The sequence below is a fragment of the Curcuma longa genome, chromosome 16, assembly GCF_044706935.1.
Source record: "Curcuma longa cultivar G26 ecotype Majalengka, Jawa Barat chromosome 16, ITB_CL_G26_1.1, whole genome shotgun sequence".
Taxonomy (NCBI): Eukaryota; Viridiplantae; Streptophyta; class Magnoliopsida; order Zingiberales; family Zingiberaceae; genus Curcuma; species Curcuma longa.
Window position 1 is genome coordinate 1,922,285 of NC_133876.1, and position 21,433 is coordinate 1,943,717.

Consider the following 21,433-nt stretch of genomic DNA (forward strand, 5'->3'; position numbering starts at 1 on the left):
GAGACAATCAGCCAACAGATCGGACCTTACCTCTGTCGTGTGGACCTTACCTGTGTCGTGTTGTTAATTGAATCCGTTATTAATTTTCTTGACCTAGACGTATTAACCTATAATAAGGAACAAATAACTACCTAAATATGGAATAGAAGGAAGAAAGAGAGTAAGGATTCGAATCTCGCGAAATTAAGACAATATCTTCTTTCATCGTGGTCAATTATAATTTTTCAATTTATTTTTTCATAGATGATTATGGAACCGACCGTTAGGACGATGAATTTCACCTTTTTACAGAAAAAGTAAAAAGCTTTAGAGATGAAAGCCCCATTACTGAAAAAAGTTGTTGAGTTCATGTGAAGTGAAACTCATGGAATCTGTTTTCTATAATTCACTGATAATCACAGGGATCAATGTGGAGAAGGAAGGGAATTACTTCGCTGATTGCAATGTGGAGAAGACGGTTACCAAAATGGTGAAATCAACAATTTAAAAAAGTAAAGTAATCTAGAGTTTGGTTGTTGAAAAATGCATTTAGTTAGACTATCTCTCTTCAATTCTAATTTAATATTTATTTTTTATTAAAATTTTAAATTCTGATTTTTTTTATTTGTTCTTTAAGAGTATTCTATTCTATTATTGCGGGAAGATATTTAATGGATGGTTGGTGGTTCGGGCAGGGTGAAGCGGAGCCAAGTCCGATAAGAAGCTTCGATCTGGCACGGCCGCCTTTGTGGACTGCTGGAAGGTCCTAGCTACTTCCTCCTTCCGGAGCCTCATTCTAATGGCGTAATCTTGAGGGCGTTCTTACAGTTCTTGTAAGGCGCTACATGGCAATCGAGGAGTCAAATGCAGCGGTGTGCGCGTTTTGATTGGATCGGTGGCGACGCCCTACTCTATTAATAGCGCACTCTCCTCCACTCGTGGTTCATCCTTTGCTCTCGTCGACTCGTCTCTCACTCTCTCGGCGGTTTCCTCGGCGAGGCGATCAAGCGAGAGGCGGCATGGGATTCTTCAGGAGCCTCACCCGACTGCCCGGCCCGACCGGATTCGGCTTCAGTTCCACATCCGAGCAGGTCACCGAGGGCGTCGACGCTTCCAAGCAGACCGTCATCGTCACCGGTTTGTCCATCGCTAGATCTGGAGAATCGCTCTTGGAAAATCGGTTCTTGCTTAAGCGAGCTCTAGCTGGATTCGTGTTTTGATGCATAGATCTGATTTGTTTCCGACCTGATTTTGGTGCCGCTCATTTTGATGATGGCTCTTTTTTAAAAAATATTTTAAAGAACTTTTAAATTGGTAACTTCTATTTTAGTTTATTAATGTTACTTGCCGATCACGATACTAAGATTATGTCAATGAATGAGAATCTCTCTTATAGATTTGAATATTGATACATTTGATCTTCATACTTTCTTGAAATGAACGTAGAATTTTCTTTTATGAATGTAGATAGCGTTCCTAAACATCTCCTTTTTCAAGAGTAAAATGTCCTAACCCTAAGAATCTTTGTTACGAAAAACAATTTAAGCATGGTATACTTGCATCATAGTGCTGATACAAGTTTCTTTCAGCTAAAAGTTGAACAAAATACATATATTTAAAAAAAAAACTAAGGTAAATAGTTTCTGAACCATTTGATCTAAAGCATAAAAGAATTTTCATGCAATCCCCAGGTGGGAGTAGTGGGATTGGAGCCGAAACTGCAAGGGTTATGGCCCTCAGAGGAGCACATGTCATCATTGGAGCAAGGAACATGGAAGCTGCCAATGTGGTAAAGCAGAATATCCAACAGAGTATTCCATCTGCCAAAGTTGATGTCTCGGAGCTTGAACTTAGCTCACAAAAGTCTGTCCGAGCCTTTGCAGACAGATTCCTTGAAAGAAATCTGCCCCTCAACCTCTTGATGTAATCACATGCTTCTCATGTTCAAATGTTGCATGCTTGTCACTTTTCTTTCCCCCCCCCCCCCCAATTTTTACATCTTTAATTTGTCATCAGAAACAATGCTGGCGTGATGAACTGCCCTTATAAACTCTCAGAAGATGGAATAGAGATGCAATTTGCTACAAATCATCTGGGTATATCTCTTCCACTTAATAAATCAATTTCATTCCCTAATACTCTGCGATAGTTTTATTGGATATTTTTTCCACCAAATTATCTTTAGTTCTCTAACTTCCTTTTGTTCATTTTAAATTCCTTTTGACTCCAGGTCATTTTTTGTTGACAAATCTTCTACTTGAGAAAATGAAAACCACAGCAAAGGACTCAGGAATAGAAGGGCGTATTGTGAATCTATCATCAGTAGCTCACATTGGTACATATAGGGAAGGAATACGATTTGACAAACTCAATGACAAAGCTTCGTAAGTTACTAATGGTTGTTGGACAAATTTGTATAATATAGGGGATGCATTAATTTTATTCTTGACCGCTGTATGTTTGATTTATTATATTTAATTGATTGGATTTCCATCTTGGATTTAGATACAATGATAAAATGGCATACGGGCAATCCAAATTGGCTAACATATTGCATGCCAATGAGCTTGCTAGGCGCTTAAAGGTACTTCATCTTGCAGTGCACGTTTCAATTAAATATTCATTGCATGTATCCTGTATGTCCAATAGAAATAATTATGCAGCAAAACAAAAATATAATGTTAAACTTCATCGAAATCTTTGTCTACTTTACCCTTATGTAACAATGTGTAACTTATATTTCCTGAACTAACACAAGCCACTTTAAATGACCAGCCAAGATTTTTTTAATTAATAATTATCACTTAGAACCTTTAGGCATCAAATTCTTTTCTATATTGCAAAGAACATCAGTTTTTTTCATTGTCTACAAATAATCTGCTCTCTTGTTTAGTTTTATGATGCGTGGACAAAAAATCAGTACAAGGATGCCTTAATGAGAACTCATACTTCTCTTTGTGGAAGACCCATAAATTTGAATTTACTGGAACTTGTTTCATGGTATGAATGAGGAAGAACTATTTACACAATAGGTCATGCTGAAGAATATTTGATAGCATGCGCTAAATTAATTATGCAAACTGATAATTAGAAAGGATGCTATTGCTGTATTTACTATAAATACATTCTGTTTTTCTTCTAGTCTTACTCCTTTGCATATAGAATGGCATACCTTGCTGTCTATTCTCAAACAGATATTCTACTTTCATGGTTGTAGGAGGAAGGTGCAAATGTTACAGCAAACTCTGTTCATCCTGGCTTGATTGAGACAAACTTGATGAGACACTCTGTTGCTTTTATAAGTATGCTTATTAATTCAATTGATGGTTTTAAACCATTAATCCACTATAAAATTAAAAGTTTCCAGGTATTAACTCAGGTTTGAAATTTCTTTTGCTTGCAGCTGCATTACGAGCAGTATCTGGCTTCATGTGGAAGACTGTACCTCAGGTTTGTCAGATTTGATTGATCCCACGTGTTTGACTCTACCCCTTTTAAATACATACCCTCTGCTTTAGTCCTAAACGTCAATCAATGAAGATATGTGGTCAGACAACACCTTTCTTCCACACATCATTTAGTTCTAGACAAACCACTTTCCTACTCATGTTCCATAGATTGAATTATCATAATCATAGAAAAATGCTAAAGTAGAAGACATTTGTCTTTCTACTTCAGCATTCTTGAAAGTGATAAAGGGGTACTAGGTGAGGCCAACACAATATGCCTCAAAGGGACTCACATATGCAAGGAGTAGGGATTCTTCCCCTCTCTTCCTTTTAGCTTGATTATACACGAGGTATAGGTATAAGTATGTGTTATGGTGCTGTCCTTCCCAGAGGAGCATATATTGTCCATCCCCAATTTATACCACTACCATATGGGTCTTAGTCCAGTTGCAACTCCAACATTGCAATTAACTTGAGATCCCTTTCCTTTGCCTTTGTGCATCTCATGAAGTTCTCACATTCGGTATTTAGCTAGGATGACATGATAGTGGTGATTACTCATGTAAGAAAGGGCGACCTATGCCTCATGACACACTTAATTCCTTCTGCATATAAATGTGTGTAAGTGCTATAAAATGTACCTGGCAATGAATTACGCGCTCAAATCAAGTTTATGAAATACATTTGCTGGTATAATAGACTATGTCACATTACATTCTACACCAACTTAAGAACTCATAAATGGTGATCAACCACCATATTCTCTTTAGAAACATATTGGATCAATTCAATCTTATTTGTAATAGCATCTCTTACAAAATTACGCTTATAATTGGGCCTTGTATATAGGTAATGGAAGATTGGTAGTCATTGGCTTTGTACTTCAGCCATTACCTGTAAATGTTGCATGAACCTTTGAAGTCATATTGCCTCAACTGTTGCCGTGCATGCAATAAATTTCAGGGAGCACCAGCGTTTGTAATTTGTTATTTGTATCTTAAATTACAGGGAGCAGCCACTTCATGCTATGTCGCACTGAATCCAAACATGAAAGGAGTGACGGGGAAATACTTTGCTGATTGCAACGAGGAGAAGACAACTGCCAAGGCTAGAGATGAAGCATTAGCAAAAAAGCTTTGGGAGTTCAGCGAACAGCTAGTTAATTCAACTAAAGCAAAATAAGAGCAACGCACATCACTGTGCTCTTTTCACTTTCTTTTTTTGATATAGTGTTGCTGCTTTCTGTGGATTCACTGCTGCATACTGCGGCTCTTATATTGTTGTGCTAGTTTTGAAATGTACTAAATGTGTTTACATGCCATTGCATTCTGCAAAAGAAATAAAATTCGTGATGCCATATAATCGGTTTAGACGTTTAGTGGATTAGTTCTGTTATAGATTCCCTACAGCTTAGCTTGTCTATCAATGTGATGGATGCTGCTATAGCAATATCAGCTGTAGCAAGTTTTCATGTTCGATCTTCCATGCACGTGAACCCACTCCATGCATCTGTAATTAATTTGTTAGCATTTATAACACAAGGGAAGATAAAGGGACGTCTTAATTTACTCCCTATTAAAATTATTTACTTAAAATGGAAACTCTTCGACTTCCACGGCACTTGAATTCCCCTGCTCAAATCCCACCGAGCGTTCGTCCGTCCACCGCCTCCTGAGCGCTAGCTATAAATCCGACGTGATCTCTTCCGCTTTGCTCCGCACCGGATCGAACTTGCCAAGGCAGATGGCGGAGGCGAAGATGACGCTGAAGCTCCTCGTCGACAAATCCTCCGACAAGGTGCTGTTCGCGGAAGCGACCAAAGAAGTCGTCGACTTTCTGCTCGGCCTCCTAACTCTGCCGCTCGCCGCCATCATCAAGCTCGTCACCGAGAAGGACACGATGGTCGGCTCCGTCGCCAATCTGTACCAGGCGCTGCACTCTTTAGACGACTCCTACTTTCAATCTTCTCATTCCAAATCCGCCATCCTAAAAATAGCCAATTCTCATCCTCCCTCCACCTCGCCCAAAGGCGTTCTTCTCCTTGGAAACTCGGCGGTCGGCTCCGAGGGCTACGTGAAGGGCGTGGTGACGTACACGATCATGGACGACCTCACGGTGACGCCCATGTCTTCCATTTCTAGCATCACCGCCCTGAACAGGTTTCACGTCAAGAATGTTGCTGCGCTAGAAGAGCAAACTGTGACGATCGGCCTTGAACAGGTTGAGAGTCTAGTTCCATTTTATTATATTAATTAGCGTTGTTTGTTGTACTGATTGATTGATCTTCTATTTAATGCGTGGTTATTGTTAGGGGCTGAAGCTGCTGAAGGCATCTCTGCAGTCGAAGACCGTGCTGACGGACGTGTTCTTGAGGGAGCAAGCAGTAGATATATGCTAATAATAAAGTGTATCTTAGACTTAATTTTGTCTAATGAGTTTTAATGAAATAAAATAAATCTCTTTGATCGATCGCTAAGGAAAAAAATCCATGTGTAGGGGTAAATATGGTGAGAAAAAGAAGAAGAAGAAGAAAAAGTTAACTTTAATTACTTTGATCGAATTTTGATAAAAGGACGTTGATGAGATTTATGCTATATTTACTCGATAAAGCGAATGAAAAAAAAAGAATCTTTAGATAAAATAAATCCCTAAGAGAGAATAAAGAAAATCCACTGATCCTCTGCCCCTTGTTTATTTTGACGAAGGATGCCCTACTGTTCTTCTCTCCCTCGCGACGCATAGCGCCAGCTCTTGCCTGCCGTCTGTGTGATGGGATGCAGGAGATGCCAGCCTGCGTGTCGGCCGAAGGTGGAAGCCGTTGGTCTTCATCTTCCTGAGCGGCGAAGCTTCCAAGAGCGCCGCCGCTGATCTTCTTCTTCCCACAGAATCGCAGTCGCTACTCGGTTTCTTCTCCGTGAGCTTGACGCTGCGTGGCACTGCCTTCCACCACCGGAGAGGAAGAAATCTTTGTCGCCGTGGGAGGTCGCTGCTCGCCGCCTCAGGAGCTCGCCGTCTGCCGCCCGTGGAGCTCGCAGTCCGCTGCTCTACATCGCGCGCGTCCAGGAGAAACCCAAGCCAATCGTGGTCTCTCTATTCCACTGATCGCGCGCGCCTGTGCTCCGGCGGTCTCGCGCCCTTGCTCCGTCGGCTGTGAGGAAGAGTTTCCGGCAGTATGAGATGTGAAGAAGAAAAGCTCTGTTTTATGTGAAGAGTTCGCCTCCGACGCGCCTTGTGGTACGAAGGCCGATTACCCTATTTAGGTATTTTTCAATTTAGGAACCCTAATTGATCCGCCGCTGGACCCGGCGGAGGATTTATGGCTCCTGCTACCCCTTCGCCGGAGATCCCCAATCCCAATTCCGCCGGCGACTGGACCATCGTCTCCCGTCGCCGTCGCGGCCGCCTCAAGCCGGACCGACCGAAGAACCAACTCGCTGCCGGCCCCCGATCTCCGGTGGATCCCCCGTCACCATGGATTCCCCTCGACCCCTTCGTCGACCATGAACTGCAGTCCAAGCTGCTCCGGAGGATGGAATCCACGATCCAGCGGCTTGAGCGATCCCCTTTCTACCGGAGGTTCCTTCGTCGCCTTCGCAGCCCACTGGTCCAGCGCGCCCTCTCCAGGGCTTTGTCATCCGCCTCGGAGATGCGCATGGTCGTATACGGCGTCGGGAGCATCGAGTCTTCTGGCCCCTCGCGCCTCCAGCTCGCCCTCGCGGTCCTCCTCCGCCGGGATCTCGGCACAGCCGTGCCGTCCCTCGAGGTTTTCGACCCGGTTCTGTCCGCCACCGAGTGCGCCGTGTTGGCTGCGCTCGGAGGCGCGGTGATACCGGTGGACGAGAGGGGGAGGAGGGAGGCGAGCGAGCCGACGCTGTTCTACATGCCTCATTGCGAGGCGTCACTCTACGACGGGCTCTTGGAGGTAAATTGGAGGCCTTCCTGCTTGAGCAGGATGGTGGTGCTGGGAAACAGCTTCACGGCATACGATCAGTATGTGGAGCTGGGTCGGTCGGCCTGTTCCGCCGCCGTAGAGATGGCCGCGAGGCGCCTTCTCCAGGTGAGGAGGTATGTGACGGAAGTGGAGATGGAGGAGAAGGGGGAGGCTAGAGCAATCCTGGAGCACAAGCAGGATGAGGAAGATGATGGGATTTTCAAGGCCTTTCATGATACAAGTTGGCATTTCTTTGAGTTGGATGATGAAGCCAATTTGGATTTCCTAAAGCAAGGTAATCTCGATAGGCATTATCCTGATCTAAACTTGATTCTTCGATCGATAAACAATTAACAATTTTTTGTTGAACATGTTTGGAACCCTTGAACTATAAACCTATTGAGATGGAACTTAATCCTTGATCAAGTTAGTAAAGCTTACCCTAGTCTTGAGTTTGTTGCCTATAGTTTGTAAGCCTATTCTTGAATTATATCTGGATTAGTCATTAGAATTTGAAATTAGTTTCTCATCCCCAAATTGATATTAGACTCTCTCTTGATTCATCTTGATCCAAATTCTAGTAAAAGAGAGTTGGCATGACAAAAAATCAACTCCTAAATGATTGAAAAGAAAACCTTGTTGCCATTTCACTCTTCTTTTTATGGGCCTAAGGAGACATGTTAAATGAAGACAGATAAAAAAGATAGAGGAAGAGATAAGAGGTAGAAGCTCTATCCATTTAGCCTCACTATTGCTTAGTGTGACTTATTAAGCATGATTAAATATTAAGAGATCATCCATTTAAGTGCCTTGACATTTTGGATTAAATTGACACTCCTCTATAGTTCTTTGATTTGATATTTGACTTTATATTTGTGAGAATACCTAGAACAAGAGTAACCAAAAGTAGTATATGCATGTTTGTCATGATCATACGTGATAATGGTAAACTTATTACAAGGACTATGTTTGATTCTTGTTACAGTGTGATGGATTTGTCACCTGAGAGTCTAGAGTTTGCTTCACTTGTACTTTGATACTTGGTTTTATATATGCATTCAACATCTGTGTACTTGTTTGTATATTAGCTATTTATGCTTTAGTTATTGAATTTCTAATTATTCATGCTTTGCTCGATCTTATTTTGAGAGGAATTCTACTCGACAACTTTGTTGACACTTCTCTATGTTTCACAGATTTTTGCAGATAAATATATGAGGTGATTTTTAGTCGGCTAATTATAGCTGGAGCAATGATAAAACAACAGGTTGGACTACAAATGATACAGATGACTTTCATGTTGCATTGCATTGTAATTTCTTGGGGATTTTGTGAAAAAAAGAGAGAATGTTCTTGCTTTATGGTGATTGCCATTTACGCATCGGAGATGAATCGTACTGGGGAGTAAAGCATTTTTTATTTTGGAATCCACATTTGACATTGTGATATTTTGGAATCCAGGATATACAGGACAACAGCACATAACAATTGTAAGGAGAAGCAATTAGCATACAGCACACTAAGTTACTACTTGTACTAGTTTTTCAGGCTCCCAGTGTCTTCATTCGAGATCACAACCGCGCTGCCTGCGATATCTGAACACAGAGACGGTATTTAGGAGTCGTGTGAAGGAATTTTTTTGCTAACTACAAGTGATACAGTAAAATAGAAGAAGAAGAAGAAGAAAACTAAATCATACATGAAAAACTAGTAAGGAGGATTCATCAGGCAATCTGCAAGGGGAATAAAAAAAATAAAGGAAGAAATATAAATTCAACTGCAACTTGTAAATCAGAAGACAAAAAACAAATTATGTCTTACCCCCAATCGCTTCTTCATCCTGGCCAGTAGCTCTTGAGGATCCTGTCGGGTATGTGTGTAGGCATCAATCTTGTTCAACTCCTAAAAGATACATTTTTGGTTAGAATATCCACAAGTAGAAAGTGCAATTTGTTGTTGGACTTTGGATCTCAATTAGAAATGGACAGGATGAAGGCATTTTATGAGATTAATGGATATTGATTGAAAATCATACAGATAAAAAAAAAGCTAGTTTAGTTAACTCAATCAAACCTAATAATTCACACACCAACTAGCCTGACAACTGACTGATACTGATTATTTTTTACAAATAAAATAGCTAGGAAAAAAAATCATTTGTCAAATGTAAATGGTAGAGGATAATCATGAATTAGAAATTTCACAAATATTACATGGTATCTAGAAGAAGAAGTATCAATCGACCATAATCTACTTGGTATAATGAGAAAGATAGATGGCAGCTAGAACATTCAATTTCACTATATAAATCAAAGTACCTCAATCCATAATGCCAGTTTTGGAATTGTGAGACCAAAAACTATGTGACAGATAATCCTAAGATCGATTATGCAATTTCACTGACCATATAATTTCACAGATAATCATGAGACCCACTATGTGAAATCAAATTCTTGAAATCTATATAAAATAAATAATTTTCTATGACACATTATAATTTGACAGTGTCATCCTTCTACATTTCTCTTTTTTTATTATTATATGTCTTTTTTGTCAAAAATTCTAAAATTTTCTTTCATTTGTACCTGCATAAATAATCTTTAGCACTCATTTCCGTTTGTTTTCTAAAAAAAATCAAACAAAAAACAAATGATTAAATTGTTAAATTTGAATTTATCAAACAAATCATAATTGATATTTTTCATATTATGATTGTTATTATTATTATTATCTGTTTTATATAAGCGTATTTTTATTATTAAAAAGGTATTCCATTGTATTTTTCATATTGAAAATACGTTTGGCCAATATGTTTTCCACGTCAGCGCGGTGTCGACTGCAGCGGCGGCGGCGGCGATGCAGCGGTACGCGGTGGAGGGTTTCGAGAGGATCGGCCGCGAGGGAGTACGCGTGAGCATGACGGCGAGCGACGGGAGCCGAGTGGAGGCGATCGCGGCGTGCCACCTGGACACGTCGGGACGGCGGAGCCGGTGTGCCATGTCCTGTAATTAACTTGTTAGCATTTATAAGACAAGGGAAGATAAAGGGACGTCTTAATTTACTCCCTATTAAAATTATTTACCGAAAATGGAAACTCTTCGACTTGCGCGGCACTCGAATTCCCCTGCTCAAATCCCACCGAGCGTTCGTCCGTCCGTCGCCTCCTGAGCGCTAGCTATAAATCCGACGTGATCTCTTCCGCTTTGCTCCGCGCCGGGTCGAACTTGCCAAGGCAGATGGCCGAGGCGAAGATGAAGCTGAAGCTCCTCCGCTTTGCTAGCCATAAATCCGACGTGATCTCTTCCGCTTTGATCCGCGCCGGATCGAACTTGCCAAGGCAGATGGCGGAGGCGAAGATGACGCTGAAGCTCCTCCGCTTTGCTAGCGATAAATCCGATGTGATCTCTTCCGCTTTGCTCCGCGCCGGATCGAACTTGCCAAGGCAGATGGCGGAGGCGAAGATGACGCTGAAGCTCCTCGTCGACAAATCCTCCGACAAGGTGCTGTTCGCGGAAGCGGCCAAAGAAGTCGTCGACTTTCTGCTCGGCCTCCTAACTCTGCCGCTGGCCGCCATCATCAAGCTCGTCACCGAGAAGGACACCATGGTCGGCTCCGTCGCCAATCTGTACCAGGCGCTGCACTCTTTAGACGACTCCTATTTTCAATCTTCTCATTCCAAATCCGCCATCCTAAAAATAGCCAATTCTCATCCTCCCTCCACCTCGCCCAAAGGCCTTCTCCTCCTTGGAAACTCGGCTGTCGGGTCCGAGGGCTACGTGAAGGGCGTGGTGACGTACACGATCATGGACGACCTCACGGTGACGCCCATGTCTTCCATTTCCAGCATCACCGCCCTGAACAGGTTTCACGTCAAGAATGTTGCTGCGCTCGAAGAGCAAACTGTGACGATCGGCCTCGAACAGGTTGAGAGTCTAGTTCCATTTTATTATATTAATTAGCGTTGTTTGTTGTACTGATTGATTGATCTTCTATTTAATGCGTGGTTATTGTTAGGGGCTGAAGCTGCTGAAGGCATCTCTGCAGTCGAAGACCGTGCTGACGGACGTGTTCTTGAGGGAACAAGCAGTAGCTAGATGCTAATGATAAAGTGTATCTTAGACTTAATTTTGTCTAATGATGAGTTTTAATGAAATAAAAAAAATCTCTTTGATCGATCGCTAAGGAAAAAAATCCTATGAAATGTGCAGGGGTAAATATGGAACTTTAAATACTTTGATCGAGTTTTGATAAAAGGACGTTGATGAGGTTTAGGCCGATTACCCTAATTTTATCAAATCGATGAATTGTTTTAGAAGATTTTGGATTTAAGAACCCTAATCGATCCGCCGCTGGAGCCGGCGCAGGATTCATGGCTCCGGAGATCCCCAATCCCAATTCCGCCAGCGACTGGACCATCGTCTCCCGTCGCCGTCGCGGCCGCCTCAAGCCCCACCAACCGAAGAACCAACTCGCCGCCGGCCCCCGATCCCCGGTGGATCCCCCATCGCCATGGATTCCCCTCGACCCCTTCGTCGACCACGAGCTGCAGTCCAAGCTGCTCCGGAGGATGGAATCCACGATCCAGCGGCTTGAGCGATCCCCTTTCTACCGGAGGTTCCTTCGTCGCCTTCGCGGGCCACTGGTCCAGCGCGGCCTCTCCAGGTGCTCTGTCATCCGCCTCGGAGATGCGCATGGTCGTATACGGCGTCGGGAGCATCGAGTCTTCTGGCCCCTCGCGCCTCCAGCTCGCCCTCGCGGTCCTCCTCCGCCGGGATCTCGGCCCGTCCGTGTCGTCCCTCGAGGTTTTCGACCCGGTTCTGTCCGCCACCGAGTGTGCCGTGTTGGCTGCGCTCGGCGGCGCGGTGATACCGGTGGACGAGAGGGGGCGGAGGGAGGCGAGCGAGCCTACGCTGTTCTACATGCCTCATTGCGAGGCGTCACTCTACGACGGGCTCTTGGAGGTAAATTGGAGGCCTTCCTGCTTGAACAGGATGGTGGTGCTGGGAAACAGCTTCACGGCATACGATCAGTATGTGGAGCTGGGTCGGTCGGCCAGTTCCGCCGCCGTAGAGATGGCCGCGAGGCGCCTTCTCCAGGTGAGGAGGTATGTGACGGAAGTGGAGATGGAGGAGAAGGGGGAGGCTGGAGCAATCCTGGAGCACAAGCAGGATGAGGAAGATGATGGGATTTTCAAGGCCTTTCATGATACAAGTTGGCATTTCTTTGAGTTGGATGATGAAGCCAATTTGGATTTCCTAAAGCAAGGTAATCTCGATAGGCTCTATCCTGATCTAAACTTGATTCTTCGATCGATAAACAATTAACAATTTTTTGTTGAACATGTTTGGAACCCTTGAACTATAAACCTATTGAGATGGAACTTAATCCTTGATCAAGTTAGTAAAGCTTACCCTAGTCTTGAGTTTGTTGCCTATAGTTTGTAAGCCTATTCTTGAATTATATCTGGATTAGTCATTAGAATTTGAAATTAGTTTCTCATCCCCAAATTGATATTAGACTCTCTTGATTCATCTTGATCCAAATTCTAGTAAAAGAGAGTTGGCATGACAAAAAAATCAACTCCTAAATGATTGAAAAGAAAACCTTGTTGCCATTTCACTCTTCTTTTTATGGGCCTAAGGAGACATGTTAAATGAAGACAGATAAAAAAGATAGAGGAAGAGATAAGAGGTAGAAACTCTATCCATTTAGCCTCGCTATTGCTTAGTGTGACTTATTAAGCATGATTAAATATTAAGAGATCATCCATTTAAGTGCCTTGACATTTTGGATTAAATTGACACTCCTCTATAGTTCTTTGATTTGATATTTGACTTTATATTTGTGAGAATACCTAGAACAAGAGTAACCAAAAGTAGTATATGCATGTTTGTCATGATCATACGTGATAATGGTAAACTTATTACAAGGACTATGTTTGATTCTTGTTACACTGTGATGGATTTGTCACCTGAGAGTCTAGAGTTTGCTTCACTTGTACTTTGATACTTGATTTTATATATGCATTCAACATCTGTGTACTTGTTTGTATATTAGCTATTTATGCTTTAATTATTGAATTTCTAATTATTCATGCTTTGCTCGATCTTATTTTGAGAGGAATTCTACTCAACATCTTTGTTGATACTTCTCTATGTTTCACAGATTTTTGCGGATAAATATTTGAGGTGATTTTTAGTCGGCTAATTATAGCTGGAGCAATGATAAAACAACAGGTTGGACTACAAGTTATATACATGACTTTCATGTTGCATTGCATCGTAATTTCTTGGGGGTTTTGTGAAAAAAAGACTGTTCTTGCTTTATGGTGATTGCCATTTACACATCGGAGATGAATCGTACTGGGGAGTAAAGCATTTTTTATTTTGGAATCCACAATTGACATTGTGATATTTTGGAATCCAGGACATTAAGGTTGAATATTTACCTTAGTTATACAGGAGAACATCACATAACAACAGCACACTAAGTTACTACTTGTACTAGTTTTCCAGGCTCCCAGTGTCTTCATTTGAGATCACAACCGCGCTGCCTGCAATATCTGAGCACACAGACGGGAATTTAGGAGTCATGTGTGAAGGAATTTTTTTTGCTAACTACAAGTGATACAGTAAAATATATGAAGAAAAGAAAACTAAATCATACATGAAAAACTAGTAAGGAGGATTCATCAGGCAATCTGCAAGGGGGATAACAAAAATAAAGGAAGAAATATAAATTCAACCGCAACTTGTAAATCAGAAGACAAAAAACAAATTATGTCTTACCCCCAATCGCTTCTTCATCCTGGCCAGTAGCTCTTGAGGATTCTGTCGGGTATGTGTGTAGGCATCAATCTTGTTCAACTCCTAAAAGATACATTTTTTGTTAGAATTTCCACAAGTAGAAAGTGCATATTGTCGTTGGACTTTGGATCTCAATTAGAAATGGACAGGATGAAGGCATTTTATGAGATTAATGGATATTGGTTGAAAATCATACAGATAAAAAAAACTAGTTTAGTTAACTCAATCAAACCTAATAATTCACACACCAACCAGCCTTGACAACTGACTGATACTGATTAGTTTTTACAAATAAAATAACAAGGAAACAAATCATTTGTCCAATGTAAATGGTAGAGTATAATCATGAATTAGAAATTTCACAAATATTACATGGGACCTAGATATAGAAGTATCAACTGACCATAATCTACTTGGTCTAATGAGCAGGATAGATGGCTGCTAGAACATTCAATTTCACTATATATATCGAAGTACCTCAATCCATAATGCCAGTTTTGGCCTGCCAGTGGTAATGTCATAGTTCTTCAACTCAGCAAAGAAGATCTGGAATCTCTCAATAAATGGAGCATATGCAATGTCAACCTGAAGAATGACACGGTTAGACCAGCAATTATAAAAATTCTAAGCACTTAGTGATAACTTTCCCTATGAATCAACAGACTATCATGCATGCAAAATCAAACACCACCTTTAGTATAGGAAATCTCCTAGTAGCTAGTGCATACTAATCAGCAATTCGGATAATGCTAGTTGGAAAAAAATTCCTTTTTTGGCCTTTTCAAATTTCTATTTTTCAAAAAAGAAAGTAAAAATTGAAAACAAAAAATAAAAAACATGTGCCATTAACTTTACAGTTGACAGCATTGTACACTATAATTTAGTTTTGACATATAATATGTTTATTATTTCTCAAAAGTAAGAAAAAAATATTATGAAAAACATTGGGAAATTAAAAATCAGAAAATGAAAACAAACTATTTTTTTAATCAAACAAGACTTTTAGTAGCAGAATCTAACATGATAAAAGAACGAGAAAATTTTTAAGTATAAACAAAATAAGCTTTTACTACACAAACAATAAATTTGGTTATCCTAAATGAACTTAGTCAAAAAAAAAAAAAGAGAGACATGGGAAAATGCTACTGATAATAAAGAGTTGAGACAGAACAAGCAAATCTTTTGAATCTTCTATTGTTGCATGATTTTGTCCAGGGCTAAAAATTTCCAGTTACAATATGTAAAACATACATCTAGCAAGTCATTAAATAAACAAAATGGTGGCTATCTATTGGATTGGCTTAATTAAGAATTCATAAATTCCCCCGTTCAGTTGACAAGAAAATAATACAGATATATAGAGTAGAGACAGAACAAGTAAATCTTTTTCTGTGGCATGATTTTGTCCAGGGATAAATATCCCAGTTAAAATATGTAAAATATAGATACACCTAGCAAGTCATTAAGGAAACAAATAAGGGAAATCGTCATCATCTAATGGATGGACTCAATTAAGAATTTATAAATTTCCACGTTCAGGTGACAAGAGACAAGGACAAAGACAGATATAATGCATAATGAATTGCCAAACAGAGAAAATATTAGGTTTATATACAGTAACTTACCAAACTAAATTGGCCAAGGAAAAATGGTCCATCATCAAACTTTGAAAGGGCATCTTCTATCTTATCATAAGCAGCAACTAGTGCAGAATAGGTTGAAGTGTATCAGTGCCTATAATATCAGTTTTGGTGCAATGAGAAAATTGCAGAAATTCAGAGTCAATCACTCACCACTATCACCCGGCGAAGGCAATGACTTGTAATTGACCGAGTTGAAGTCATCAGTGTAAGAAAACAGCTCCTCTGCAAACTGTAGCTTTGCAGGATCCTATGGCTTTCAATATTAGATGCAAACAGACATGGCATCCATCCCCATTAAAGAAAGCATCAAGAAATAACTTACATCAGGCAGCAGAGCAGGACCTTCAAATGTTGCATCAATAAATTTAATTAGATCCAAACTCTCTCCTTTCACCTCATTCTTATACTCCAGAGAAGGCACCTGTTGAACAAGTGATCCTAATAACCAGACATCAAAACACAAACTAACGCAAAAAGAAAAAGAAAATCAAGGTGCATCAAACCTTATTGGCAGAATAAACCTTCTCCTTGTACCATGCTGGCCTATTTTGCAGATCGATCGGAACTAATTTGATCTTTTCCTGCAATCCCTGTCGATCGGAGCAAAGATTGTCACCAAAGACCTAATCTTCTATATAATTACTTTAAAAAAATCCTTAATTACTTCTTTAGACTTATCGCATCTTGTCACCAACGAAGAGAACATACCTTAACATTCCTAGTTATCCAGGTGCGTTGCGCAAATGGGCATATATAGGCTATATACAACCTACGAACCGATACCGAAGGAAACAAATCAGCAATCTTCAATCCAAAATGTTCCTACATTAAACACACGGCGGGCTATATTACCTGGAGGTGCCGTCGAACAGAGCAGGCGGCTCTGAGGACGAATCGAGGGACGGAGGAAGCACCTCCTTCACAAAACTGCAATAATACGACTACAAGATCAGCAAAACCTAGAATCAAGCCACAAACTAATCAAATCAAGGACTGCAAAAACAAAAAAACTAAATATATTGGAAATCTACCATGCGCCGGCGGCCGCTGCCAGTGCTGCCATCGCGAAGGCCAAAAAACGCCGACGGCGAAGCACAAGCCGACCACTCGATATTTATCTCCGCACAAGCCGGTGTCCGAAACTGGGCCTTGTGACGGAGAGCGGTGACCACACGGACAGGTGTGATTACCGCAGATATTTTGCTCAGGCCGGCGCGATGAATGTATTTGACTGACATCCCGTCTTGGTGCGTTCATAAATCATAACTCTAATGAACATAAAACAATTGATAAAATAATAATTACAAATATTTTTGAAAATTAACCATAAATTTTATATATATAAAAAATATATTTAGATGGAAAATTGATCCCTATAAAAATATAATAAATTATTTTAAAAAACGAATTAAAATTACTATAAACATTTAGAAATCATTTCTATTCGGTTGAGAAATGTTTCTTTGAAAAAATAAAATTAAATTAAAAAAAATTATTTGTCACAATAGATTTCTGTCATAAATTTATGACGAAAATCTGCACCATTCGTATATCGATTAATACAATTTGTGACATTAAAGGGTTTAGGGTTTAGGATTTAGGGTTTACATTAGGTTTTAAGGTTTAGGATTTAGAATTTAGGGTTTAGAAGTTTAGCGATCGGCCGTTGATTTTAAAATCGAATGGTTAGATGTTTATCATAAATTTATGACTGGAGTATATTGCGATAAGATTCCAACTGAATTAAATTGAAAGAAAAATAATGTTATTTTTTACATAAAATAATTTTTTAACCTTGAAATATTTTACGCTCGGCCGTTATATTTCCATTCCCATCCACCGGCTCCTCGATCCGATTCCCAGGTGTCGTCCCGAAACCGCAAGGGCTCGATGGAATCCGGGAAGAAGAGGGCCATGGATGCGCCGCGCTTGGAACCGGCGGTGGAGGATCCTTCCGTTGGAGCGGCGACTTCGGTGAACAAGCTTCCGCCTCCGGTTCTACCCCTGGGAAACCCTAAATTTCCCCTACGGCAGCCCGAGGTTCTTGGAATCTCGGAGGAGGTTGAGGAACCAACGGTGGCTGAGCTTGTTGGGCCCCGCGCAACCAATTCAGACATGACGAATGCTTCGGAGTCAAGCCCTGTCACTGATCTCGAGAAGAAGCTGCGGCGAGCCGAGAGATTTGGGATGCAGGTGGTGCTTTCTGAAGAAGAGAAGAGAAATTCTCGAGCAGAGAGGTGAATGTTTTGATCTATTTAATTTTTTGATTCCGTTTGCACAGACGAATGCATAATTTTTTGTTATCTTGCTTTTTTCTTCCCGATGAAAAGGGACGCCTGCGGTTCTTGAAAAATGGATTTATTTATGGATCCAAATTGTATTTTGAACAGATTAGAACGTTCTTGTGCTAGATCGATACTGTTGGATGTTCAAGTCCTTAAACCCTACTATCTCCTTGTTTCAAATTCAGTTTCTTGGTGAACTTCCCATTTATGGTATTGTTCATTGTGTTGTTACCTTTGGAAAGGGTCATATCTGGTTCATTTGAATTGAGCTTTTAATAATTTGGGTTTAGTTTTTCACGAGAGTAATTGTAGTATGTATTTGGTAACTATATTAAAGCTTCACTGTTTGTGTTTGTTAAGTTCAATTCAAAGAAGACCTATGATGCATCTTAGGCAAGCATTACGGAATAATGAACAAAGAGAGGTAGAGGATGATTCCAAAGAGAGGTGAAGATTCGATTATGATTATTAATGATAAACATAGACTTATTTCTCTTTCTTTAGGCAACATATCTGTACTAAGTCAAGCTTCATAGTAGGAAAGAAGAAGATCTTGATGTTGAATATTTCAAAATTGGGCCCTTCCTGTATTTGTTTTGAAAAGTAAACTCAAATGGTTGAAAATTGTACCACTTGGTTCTTTGCGTGCTCAAGATTTTTTGTTCCTTCCATTAAGATATTTTTGTTTCTAAGATGAATTTCCTTTTCCTTTTCTCACTTAAATGATGATGAGCACTAGGGAGCAGTTGTGATTCAAAATATTTTTGGATGTGAAAATTTTTTTGGATGTTACCATGCCTATTTGTTTTGATGTCTTGGTAATATTGCATAACTGCTGATTCATAACTACTTTGTGCTTTAGGCATTGCTGTTATGAATCAGCTAATGGAATTGATTGAGTTTGGGAATGCTCTCCCAAAGGTGCTTCAAAGGGCCGAAGCACTTTGGGATCAAAATAAATGTTTAGTAACCTTATGCATGTAGTCCAATCTTCTCCAAAGTACTGAATTCCCAAAGCCACTTTTTCCAATGCATGTGGGATAGTTCCCGATAATGCTTTGCCGAAGCAGTTTTCAAATACATTTAGAACTTGGTATAAAAACTAGATGAGCAGTAAAAATATTAAAATTAAATACTATAAATATTAAGTGTAAATAATATAAATATAAATATAACTTTATATTATATATTAGATAATATTTATTACTTTCAAATTTAATATGTGAATTTGCAATTATATTAGTATAAAAAATTAGGAAAATTATTTTGAGGTTATAAACCAATGAAAAATAAGTTATCAAATTATTTTGATGATTATTTTAGTTCTGAAGTGCACATGTAACTAGCTACAATGTCCAATCTCGCTATTTATTGCAGATCTTTCATATGTAGCTTTATGTTTGGTGTTTCACTTTTGTTCTGATCATTATTCCACTTTTCAGTCCATAATAGGAAGAATGGCTTCATTAGATTTGAACAATTTTTAGCACAAGAGCTATAGATGCACTTCTCAAACAAATGTGTATCTTATTACAAGGTTTGGAACTGGTTCAAACTCGAGTGGAAGTAAGATTGTTGGACAACCAGAGGAGGAAAAAAGAAAGGCCCGTGCAGAGAGGTTCATACTTTTGCTTGCTGTATCATGTATTACCTTTTTTTCCTCCTGATTTCAAATCCTTGAAGTCCCTTCCTTTGCCGCATGTTAGGTTTGGGCTTAAGGTAGATGATGTAGCTGATGAGGAAGCAAAGAAGAAGGCACGATTGGAACGGTTTGCACCAAACTCAAAGCTGGATACATCAGAAGAGGAGAAAAGGAAGGCTCGAGCAATCAGGTGTTTGCCTGTTTCTTTCGTGTGTTTTTTTGGTGTTTCAAACACTTAAATACCATTTTTCTTGATTTAATAGAAAAAAAATGTTCTGTTTAAATAGATGTCATTACCCTTTTATACATTCAATTCTTGTTTTCTAAAATATTGTTAAACCAAACCTAGATAAACAAGTAGGTTTTCGATTCTTGAAGACATCATTTACTTTTCATGAGGCATAAGCTTTTGATTCCAACTTATCTGCACTTAGAGGGAGGCCACACTGATACCCTGTTGATTTACTGACCATATTGCCTCCATAGCAAAATAGTTGGGATCCTATGCCTACCTAACTAATTTGTTGCTTTATATATTCTCTTTTCAGGTTTTCACAAGGTTCTACGAAAGTTAGTGGCCAAGGCGACTCTTATCTGGTATGTCTATTTAGCTAAAAAGTATTCAGGAAAATGGAATTATTTTTTTCTCTCTAAATGTATTGTTTTCCCTCTTTGCTTATTCTGTTACTGATATCAGAAGGCTACGGTTGTACCTCCCACTTGATTAGGGTTTGTAGCAGATCAGTGTTTCCATGAGAAGGTAGCAGGTCTCCACTGTTTCACCATCACAGCTACAAGAGTGCAGCATATGAAGTAAGCATCACTTGCTATGTAAAACATGGTATTCATGACACTTGTGGGGCTTTCTCATGGTCTGAGATCTGTTTTGGCAAAATGTGCTTTTGAATCCAACTGCAATACTTGCTTCTGAAATCTTCATACCCAAAATTTTGTGCTTGACCTGCTAATTATTTCCAGCAGCATTCTTGTTGACAGCCTTTATTTGGTTTTCCTTTGAGCTGACACTACACTTGTTCATGTTCATCAACAGCTACACCTTGATATAGATCCTGGTATTTCACGACACCCCTCGTTAGAAATTTTTCATTTTACACCCCTTTTTTTAGAAATTTAGACAGAAGAATATGGAGCCTCGCTTCTTTTCTCTCATTCAGATTTTCAGCTCTCATGGCTCTTAAGTGCCTACAGAAAGTATTCTTTCTTTTTTTTTTTATTATTACTTTCCTTGCATATAGTCCGATTGCTAAAAAGGATTACTAATTCTTCATCAGGCGTTGTGAATGGCTGGTTTTTTTTTTAAAAAAAAAACATTTTGAGCTTGGTTTAGTAATAGTTGAGTTAAAAAGTTTGAGAAATAGAACAGTTTAATTTGATTCGTTCTCAATAGCAATGAGATGATTATTACACTCGTAGTTTCTAAAAGAGAATCAACTATATTTCTTTTTTCTTTAACTTTATAGATTTTTTTTATAAAAAAATATTTTTCTTTCTCTCTTATGTATAATTTCGTCGATATTTGATCTCATGCTCTACTCTGGAAATGATTTATCTGAATTTTATTTGCACATATATAAGGCAAATAATCTCTTGCCAACTAAGAGTCTTCAAAAACATATTAAAAAACACAAACTAATAGATATGAGCCACCATCAAAATTCGACGACAGGATTAATGCCA

General features: G+C 39.7%; 7 protein-coding genes across 11 annotated transcripts; 6 read left to right on the forward strand and 1 right to left on the reverse strand.

The window, feature by feature from the left end:
- The first annotated feature begins 807 nt into the window (after window positions 1-807).
- On the forward strand, window positions 808-4,798 carry LOC141847119 (short-chain dehydrogenase TIC 32 B, chloroplastic-like). Its single transcript, XM_074735098.1, has 8 exons — window positions 808-1,116; window positions 1,671-1,902; window positions 1,996-2,075; window positions 2,210-2,363; window positions 2,485-2,563; window positions 3,197-3,281; window positions 3,383-3,429; window positions 4,437-4,798. The coding sequence occupies exons 1-8, from the start codon at window positions 999-1,001 to the stop codon at window positions 4,608-4,610; spliced, it is 969 nt and encodes a 322-aa protein (XP_074591199.1). The 5' UTR covers window positions 808-998; the 3' UTR covers window positions 4,611-4,798.
- A 107-nt stretch (window positions 4,799-4,905) lies between these two features.
- Window positions 4,906-5,826, forward strand: LOC141847182 (uncharacterized). Its single transcript, XM_074735165.1, has 2 exons — window positions 4,906-5,648; window positions 5,740-5,826. Exons 1-2 carry the CDS (start codon window positions 5,172-5,174, stop codon window positions 5,824-5,826), a joined length of 564 nt encoding a protein of 187 aa, XP_074591266.1. The 5' UTR covers window positions 4,906-5,171.
- A 918-nt stretch (window positions 5,827-6,744) lies between these two features.
- On the forward strand, window positions 6,745-8,808 carry LOC141847177 (protein SENSITIVITY TO RED LIGHT REDUCED 1-like). The gene is made up of 2 exons (XM_074735157.1): window positions 6,745-7,654; window positions 8,556-8,808. Exons 1-2 carry the CDS (start codon window positions 6,745-6,747, stop codon window positions 8,567-8,569), a joined length of 924 nt encoding a protein of 307 aa, XP_074591258.1. The 3' UTR covers window positions 8,570-8,808.
- On the reverse strand, window positions 8,778-16,957 carry LOC141847181 (protein IN2-1 homolog B-like). Of its 3 annotated transcripts, XM_074735162.1 has the most exons (11): window positions 16,840-16,957; window positions 16,661-16,735; window positions 16,517-16,577; window positions 16,312-16,398; window positions 16,131-16,229; window positions 15,959-16,055; window positions 15,791-15,867; window positions 14,643-14,750; window positions 14,148-14,228; window positions 14,026-14,059; window positions 13,710-13,921 (listed from the first exon to the last, which is right to left on the reverse strand). In XM_074735162.1, the coding sequence occupies exons 1-10, from the start codon at window positions 16,869-16,871 to the stop codon at window positions 14,051-14,053; spliced, it is 726 nt and encodes a 241-aa protein (XP_074591263.1). In that variant the 5' UTR covers window positions 16,872-16,957; the 3' UTR covers window positions 13,710-13,921; window positions 14,026-14,050. The 3 variants fall into 3 exon arrangements, with proteins under 3 accessions (XP_074591262.1, XP_074591261.1, XP_074591263.1); XM_074735161.1 differs by lacking the exons at window positions 13,710-13,921; window positions 14,026-14,059; window positions 14,148-14,228 and adding exons at window positions 8,778-8,945; window positions 9,181-9,261; XM_074735160.1 differs by lacking the exon at window positions 14,026-14,059 and having other exon boundaries at window positions 13,709-13,921.
- Window positions 10,462-11,530, forward strand: LOC141847180 (uncharacterized). Its single transcript, XM_074735159.1, has 2 exons — window positions 10,462-11,282; window positions 11,374-11,530. The coding sequence occupies exons 1-2, from the start codon at window positions 10,596-10,598 to the stop codon at window positions 11,458-11,460; spliced, it is 774 nt and encodes a 257-aa protein (XP_074591260.1). The 5' UTR covers window positions 10,462-10,595; the 3' UTR covers window positions 11,461-11,530.
- Window positions 11,660-13,646, forward strand: LOC141847178 (protein SENSITIVITY TO RED LIGHT REDUCED 1-like). Its single transcript, XM_074735158.1, is given in 3 exon segments — window positions 11,660-12,022; window positions 12,024-12,624; window positions 13,525-13,646. Coding segments are annotated over 3 exon segments (909 nt in total). The 5' UTR covers window positions 11,660-11,728; the 3' UTR covers window positions 13,539-13,646.
- A 693-nt stretch (window positions 16,958-17,650) lies between the features above and the next one.
- On the forward strand, window positions 17,651-20,706 carry LOC141847729 (uncharacterized). Of its 3 annotated transcripts, none has more exons than XM_074735797.1 (5): window positions 17,651-18,045; window positions 19,631-19,711; window positions 19,800-19,925; window positions 20,284-20,332; window positions 20,433-20,706. In XM_074735797.1, exons 1-5 carry the CDS (start codon window positions 17,699-17,701, stop codon window positions 20,457-20,459), a joined length of 630 nt encoding a protein of 209 aa, XP_074591898.1. In that variant the 5' UTR covers window positions 17,651-17,698; the 3' UTR covers window positions 20,460-20,706. The 3 variants fall into 3 exon arrangements, with proteins under 3 accessions (XP_074591898.1, XP_074591899.1, XP_074591900.1); XM_074735798.1 differs by having other exon boundaries at window positions 20,436-20,706; XM_074735799.1 differs by having other exon boundaries at window positions 20,464-20,706.
- The last annotated feature ends 727 nt before the right edge of the window (window positions 20,707-21,433 follow it).

Coding starts and splice junctions, on each gene's coding strand:
- LOC141847119 (XM_074735098.1), top strand. CDS start 999: ATGGGATTCTTCAGGAGCCTCACCCGACTGCCCGGCCCGACCGGATTC. Junction 1,903..1,995: donor CTGCCCCTCAACCTCTTGAT/GTAATCACATGC, acceptor ATTTGTCATCAG/AAACAATGCTGGCGTGATGA. Junction 2,564..3,196: donor AGCTTGCTAGGCGCTTAAAG/GTACTTCATCTT, acceptor TCATGGTTGTAG/GAGGAAGGTGCAAATGTTAC.
- LOC141847182 (XM_074735165.1), top strand. CDS start 5,172: ATGGCGGAGGCGAAGATGACGCTGAAGCTCCTCGTCGACAAATCCTCC. Junction 5,649..5,739: donor TGACGATCGGCCTTGAACAG/GTTGAGAGTCTA, acceptor GGTTATTGTTAG/GGGCTGAAGCTGCTGAAGGC.
- LOC141847177 (XM_074735157.1), top strand. CDS start 6,745: ATGGCTCCTGCTACCCCTTCGCCGGAGATCCCCAATCCCAATTCCGCC.
- LOC141847180 (XM_074735159.1), top strand. CDS start 10,596: ATGGCCGAGGCGAAGATGAAGCTGAAGCTCCTCCGCTTTGCTAGCCAT. Junction 11,283..11,373: donor TGACGATCGGCCTCGAACAG/GTTGAGAGTCTA, acceptor GGTTATTGTTAG/GGGCTGAAGCTGCTGAAGGC.
- LOC141847181 (XM_074735160.1), bottom strand. CDS start 16,871: ATGGCAGCACTGGCAGCGGCCGCCGGCGCATG. Junction 14,751..15,790: donor TCCTTGGCCAATTTAGTTTG/GTAAGTTACTGT, acceptor GTCATTCTTCAG/GTTGACATTGCATATGCTCC. Junction 14,229..14,642: donor AACTGGCATTATGGATTGAG/GTACTTCGATAT, acceptor TGTATCTTTTAG/GAGTTGAACAAGATTGATGC.
- LOC141847729 (XM_074735797.1), top strand. CDS start 17,699: ATGGAATCCGGGAAGAAGAGGGCCATGGATGCGCCGCGCTTGGAACCG. Junction 18,046..19,630: donor AGAAATTCTCGAGCAGAGAG/GTGAATGTTTTG, acceptor TCTTATTACAAG/GTTTGGAACTGGTTCAAACT. Junction 19,926..20,283: donor AGGAAGGCTCGAGCAATCAG/GTGTTTGCCTGT, acceptor TTCTCTTTTCAG/GTTTTCACAAGGTTCTACGA.